At 39.0% G+C, this 6799-nt stretch overlaps 1 protein-coding gene across 1 annotated transcript; it reads right to left on the bottom strand.

Annotated features, from left to right (window-relative positions):
• Positions 1-3064: 3064 nt before the first annotated feature.
• On the bottom strand, positions 3065-4153 carry LOC149892217 (ATP-dependent DNA helicase PIF1-like). Its single transcript, XM_090078093.1, has one exon. It carries the CDS (start codon positions 4151-4153, stop codon positions 3065-3067), a length of 1089 nt encoding a protein of 362 aa, XP_089934219.1.
• Positions 4154-6799: the final 2646 nt, after the last annotated feature.

The raw sequence follows: 6799 nt of genomic DNA, 5'->3' as shown, positions 1-6799 counted from the left end.
TTTCGTAAATCGTCTTCAAATTTTGAAAGTCTTCGCCTCGCTCACCTTCAAGTTCGCTACCATCTGACATCAAACGTTCGTTGGTCATCCGTTCGTAAAACGGTATCAAAAGGTTCCACGTTTTTTCGGGTTCGGGCTCGCTGAACAGTTCGAGATCAAACACCTCTCTGTCCGTAGCGTCGGCTTTTTCTTCGAAACACTCTTCCAACACGCACAAACAACGATACAATCGTGCCGGTTCGAACAAAAACTCTTTCGTCGATTTGTAATCTTTGCCCACCAACCATTTTTGAGTGTTTATCAGCAGATCGTTTGTCATGTCCATGCGAGTCACGCCTTTAAACAACCATCGTTTGACGTTTTCTCTTTTGATAATGTTGGTAACAGCGCTGTTAAAAATATCGATCGACGAATCCGCCTCCGGGTCGCGAAGCGACCCGGAGGTGGGGCCTGCCTGCCCCATGCCGCCGCCGCCCCCCGCCCCCGCCGCCGCCTCCGATCCCAAGGCAGCAGCACCTTCATCAGCAGCGGGAACGGGAGCGGGAAACAGAGGCGATTTCTTTCGACGAACGTTTAAATCCAGTTCTTGTCTGCACACGGTGCAACTTTTGTTTAGCTTTTCGTCGTTCCACAGCGATCGTCGTTCTTCGGCGCTCAATCTCAGCTCGGTGTGAAGCGGTTTCAACACCTCGATCATGTATCGTTGCACGCTCTTGGCGATCGTCACCATGTCGAAACATCTCAAATCGGAAAAGTCGCCTCCTTTTTCGTAAAGACACTCTTCGAACGCGGCTCGTCGTTCGAGTCTCAACCAAGGATGGTTCATCTCCGCAGGCAGTTTGTTCAACGGGCAACGAGACATGCTCTCTTCGGTGTTTTCGTAATACCAAGTTACCGCCGTGCGACGTTCGCCAAACAACGATCGAGCCAAAGGAGGATGGGTGCAAAACAGCGAAAACGTGTGACAAAAATACTTTTGAGAACCCAACTCTCTCGTGGTAGGAGTCGTTTTTTCGCGCGAGCTCTTCACCAGTTCCGTTTCCGTGTCGAACGTCATGAAAAACGGAGGAGTCACTCTCGAGCTGCCCAGAAAAGATTCGTTTTCTCCGTAATAGCCGTGTTTGGAAAAAGCAAACTGAGTCTTGCTGTAAAATCCTTCGCACAAAGGCGAATGGTTGTTCAAATGAGTGAAAAACAACGAACACTTTTCGCACTGCTGCATTTTTTGCAAACGAGCGGTCGACATTTCGTAATAAAAACAGTGTCGCAGCGTCAACATGGAACAAGCGTGCAATCTTTGCGTTTGCAAACCGTTTTCTCCTTCTCCTCCTTCTTCTCCTCCTTCTTCTTCTCTCAAAAATATCTTCAACGTGTTTCTGTTTTGCAAACGAACGTTAGCCGCCTCTCGTTCTTCTCGCGTCGAAAACTTTTTGTGTTTGTCTCGTTCTTCGGAAAGACACTTTCGACTTTCGAACAAGCACTTGATAAACGCTTTCGTTTTTCTGACGGCTTTCCTCTTGAAACTTTTCATGTAATAAATCGCGTTGTTGTTTTTTTCGCGATACGTCCACACTTGCACGTTGCGATCGAGGAAATAGTCGTCGTACGCAAAATCCTGACACGTTTCGCGTAACGTTTCCAAAGTCACGAACGGTTTTTTGAGCTTTGCCAACGCCGCTCTTTGAATTTCGATTTCTTTTTCGCTCAGTCCTTCTTCCAACAGTTCGTAAAACTCGCTTTCTTCTTCAATGTCAGCGCCGCCTCCGATCGCGATGTTACCGTCTTCGTCGATATCGTCCTCGTAACGCGATTTTAAAAACTCTTTCCACTTTTCTAACGAATCCACGTTCAGCTTGCTCAACGTTAACGAAACGACTATCGCGGCGTAAAAACACAATCCTTCTCCGAACAACGGCGAATAATCCAAAAAAGTTTGTTCTTTTTTCCACGCGTCAAATTCGCCGTTTTTGTTGTTGTTGTTGTTGTTCTTGTTGTAAAATCGACTAGACTTTACAGCAGCACCATCAGCAGCAGCAGAAGAAGAAGAAGTAGCGCCGTTGGAATTGACATCACCGCGTTGCCACGGTCCGGCAATTTCCCATCGATTTTGTTCCGCTTCGAGAACGAGGTTTTTTTCGAATCTCTTTTGTCGTATTTTTTCGTTTCGTTTTTCCCTTTTGATTTTCAGCTCTTCTTCGGTTGAGGTTTCTTTGTCTTTTCGTCTTTTGTTTCGTTGACTTTCGTTGACTTTTTCTTTTTTCGTTTTCAGCTCTTCTTCGGTCGACGTTTCTTTGTCTTTTCGTCTTTTGTTTCGCTGTCTTTCGTTCTTTTTTTCCCTTCGGATTTTCAGTTCTTCTTCGGTCATCGTTTCTTTGTCTTTTCGTCTTTTGTTTCGTCGTGTTTCGTTCTTTTTTTCCCTTTTGATTTTCAGTTCTTCTTCGCTCATCGGATGTATTCTTTTTAAACCGCCGATCGTCGTCAGTTCTTTCATCACTTTCATTTGTTTTTCTTGTTGTTGTTGTCGAACATAAGACACCGCTTCAAAACGAAGCAAGCACAACACGCTCCAACCGCTCTTTTTCATTCCCATCGATACGGCGCTTTTTTTCAACTTTTTTTTTGATGATTTTTCATCGAAATGGCGTACGATAACGCGTTTACAGAATACACGGGACTTTGATATTCTTGCAAACGAATTCGATAATATTCGTCGTCCACGTCGTATTCCACACCCAAACAATAAGCCATCGTAAGGTTGTATTCGACGTAATACGTTTTGTTAAAACACGACAAACGATTTGGTTCCAAAAAAGTCTTTTCGTAAAGTCTTTTAATCATGTCGTTTATATTTTTTTTCGATCGAATCGATCGTTTCAGAGGCTTCGTTGATAACAGCTTCGTTGACTATTTCATCGTCTACAAAAACGCGTTTCGATTCGTACACCAATCTGTTTAACACGTCCTCGTTTTTAAACTCTTTTCTTTTGAATTTCATTATTGTTTTATTTTCTCTTAAAAAAAAAAAGAAAAAATTTTTTTACAATATTTTTTTTTAAAAAAAAAATCAACAGTTTTTATAAAAATCCATCACTTTACGATTTTGTTGCGGATAACCGATCACGTTTCCTAAATACAATCCTTTTATATCTCTAACGCGCGACAAAGCTGTATACAATTGTCCCGGTGCAAATTGAAACGAGGAAAACACCACCAATTTGTCAAACGTACAACCTTGAGCTTTGTGAACGGTCATCGCATAAGCTAAAATAAGCGGATAGTTTGTTCGACTAGAAACCACCGTTTCACCTTCGTAATGTCTTTCTTCGATTTTTTCGATTGCACTCGTTTGATTTTCGTTGTTGAATCTAACGTACACGCAACGTTCGTCTATTTTAGTTATCGTTCCCAACGAACCGTTGTGCAACCGTTCGTTCAAATTTTTAACCAACATCACCATCGCTCCTACTTTTACTTCCAATTTTTGAGGCAACTGAAAAGAATAACCTCGAGCGTTGTAATCGATGCTCGTAAACACGTGAGTTTTTTCGTTTTTGATCAAACTCAACATGTATCGATTGTGAACGTTGCATTCGGCGTTTTTAAAATAGAGTCGAGGTACGTTCAAAGGCAATTCCTCTTCGTAACGCGAATTGAAAAACCACAGGGTTTTACTCGACACTGTTCCAACGCGAATTTCGCTAAGCGCTTTTGCAAACGTTTCGTCTTTTTGTCGTCTCGACGTTTTCAATTCCACTTTTACAAAATTCGCTTCTTTCCAAGTTTCGCTTTCAAAACAATAGTTTCCGCTTACCGGCGATATTTGAACAAAATCTCCGCTCACGATCAATTGCACTCCTCCAAACGGTTTATCGTTTCCTCTCGCCGCTTTCACCGAACCGTTTAAACGATCGAAATAACTTCCGTCTAGCATGCTTATTTCGTCGATGAACAACACTTCCAATTTTTTCCACGTTTCTTTTGTGATTTCGTTCATTTGTTTTTTAAACCCTCCGTTTCCGTAACCGATTCCTATCCCGCCTAACGAATGCAACGTACTTCCGTCTTCAAACAAGCTAGCGGCTATTCCAGTGCTCGCCGTCATACGACATTCCGTTCCGATCGATTTTAAATAACGATAGCATTTTCGAATCATGTAACTTTTACCGCAACCGCCGCTTCCTGTTAAAAAAACGTTTTTTTTAGCATCTACGTTTTTCATAAATAAAATTTCTTCTTCTTTTTCTTCTTCTTCTCGATGCTGTTTTTGCATTTTTTTTTTTTTTTTCTTTATTTTTTTAAAAAAAAATCGATTGCTTTTTTTAAAAAAAAATCGATAGCTTTTTTTTATATGTTTTTTCATTGTTGGTTCAGCTGTTCCATGATGTCATATCGATGTTGATTTACACTTTAAACTTTAAACAATGTTTTTATTATAAACGTTTATATCGTTCCTTTGTCAATACGTGACGTATCTCTGACGTAACTATTAAAGTGCGCAGTTGTCATGACGTTACGCTAATATTGGTTTAAACTTTGACCTATAAACATTGTTTTTATTGTAAATGCAACCGTTTATTTAATCACCTGTTTAAACCGATTTACCGTATAAATACGACGTTTTTTTAGATATAAATCATTCGAAACCAAAGCGAACAAGAAGCAGCAACTCTCATCAAGAAGAAAAAAAAAAAGAAGAAAACAAAAAAAATGAAATTCGGTTATCCAAACTTATCCGAAGCTACTTGCTACATGATTTCAAACGTAGAAAAGGTAGTCAACGAATCTAACAACGGAGGAGGTTATGTTCAAGCACACGTTGTTCCTCTTTTTCAACTGGACACTCTCACTTTGAACAAAGTGTATACGTCTCTCGATCCGGCTTTTTACCAAAAACCCATCAAAGTAAATTTACCTTTGAAAGCGGATCGTCGTTGGACAACCATCAAAAACGGTATGCCTTCGTATTCTTTGTTCGAATATAAAAAATGCGTCGAACAACACTTGCTTTTTTACAGAGCTGAAAAAAAGTTTTGTAGTGACAATCCTTCTGTCAAACGAACCATGATTTTGAACAACGCCAAAGAACGCACCTACGAAATTCGCGATGAAATGGATATCTTTTTCGTTCAACTCGTTGATCCTTCCAATCCCGAAATCATGATGAAAATCATCAAAGAATGTATCAATTATCAAAACACTGTTTGGAATCGCGAACATAACGAAAATCCTTGGAAGGCTAAGAAAGTAATGAAGGACGACTTTAACGTTCAAGAAATTCAAGCTATCGAATTTTGCATTGATAACAACGAAAGATTGAGAAAATTTTTCACTCCTTTTTATCCCGAGCCGGAACAAATTAACGCTGTCGATATCACATTGTAATTTTTTTGTTGTTTGTTTTTAATATACATGAAATATATATGAAATGTGTTTTTTTTCAGATTGTAAAAAAAAAAAATTAATAATAAAAAAAAAAAAAAAAAAAAATGACATTTTCTACTCGTTTGGAAGTATACGACGAATGTGTTTTTCATTCGCCCGACGATGAACAAAACAACGATCAAAGATGTAACCAAAAGGTGTTTTGGATTGACATTGAGTGGAATGATGAAGAATGGAGAGAAGAGTTGTATCGGTACGACTTGTCTCCACCACCACAGGATGATCCTTCGATTATTCGCAAAATTAAAGTTTGTTATCTTCACAATTCTAAAGAACTCGTTATTTTAGATCGAGAACTTAACAAATTTGATTACAAGTATCAAGGTCTTACTTTGGTTAACGCTTTGATGACGTCTTTTAGCAAACAAATAGACTTGAAAGAACAAACGTTTGTAGAAGAAATCGAAAAACTCAAAAACGATTATGAAAGAATCGAAACGAGACTAAAGAGCATGCGCGATGAAATGTTTGACATGTTTTACTTTGGTAGCAGAATGATACCGAGTGCAGCTACGACATTGAAAAATCCACCTTTTCGAGATTTTGATTATAAAAACGATCCTCACACTGTAACTCGTATCGCTTTTGAAGACGAATGCATAAACAAAGATGGAAACGTATCTTCTACAGTATCGTATTTTTGGATCGATATCGGATTGAACGATAACGAAATGATTTGGAAAACGAAATTGTTCAATCGCGTCGATGATTTTTTGACCTTGAAATCGACAACACCGTCTTTAGAGTCTTTGAACGCGGTCTCTTTTGTTCGCAAAATAAAAGTTTGCTATTTTAACGATAGCGAACCACTTAATCTACACTTTACGCTAGATCGTGTAGTGGAAGAATCTGATTATGAAAATCCTAAAAAGATGTTTGTTAAAGCGGTGGTAAGCTCGTTTAACCGACAAATCGAATTGCACGGTGAAATATACGAAAAGGCGCGAGAAAAGCTCACCTCGCAAATGAAGCTAATCGAAGACCAAATTCAAGAAATGTACGAAGATATGTTTTACGAAAGCGAAACAATACAGTCGCACGAATTTGAATACGACACGTGTTCTCAATGCAATACAGAAGAATACGGAGATTGGGACGAAATATTGGACGTTTTTATTTGCAACTTGTGTAAAATATCTAACTTGCATAACTTGTGTAAAAAATATAATATATAATTGTTATTTGTTTTATTTTAGATGAATAATAATAATAAAAGAAAAATAACAAATGCAGAAACGGATAACGAAGAAAAAAGACAGGTAAAGAAATTACCACCTCCTTTGGTTATACAACAACAACAACAACAACAACAACAACAACAACAACAACAACAAGTCGCTGTAGATCCTTACGGTTT

Source organism: Hydra viridissima, unplaced genomic scaffold (genome assembly GCF_058129835.1).
Source record: "Hydra viridissima isolate aposymbiotic clone 2 unplaced genomic scaffold, HvirCarnegie_v1 scaffold_2, whole genome shotgun sequence".
Classification (NCBI taxonomy): domain Eukaryota; kingdom Metazoa; phylum Cnidaria; class Hydrozoa; order Anthoathecata; family Hydridae; genus Hydra; species Hydra viridissima.
Note: the sequence above shows the minus strand (reverse complement) of the source record. Positions and strands in the feature narration are given on the sequence as shown.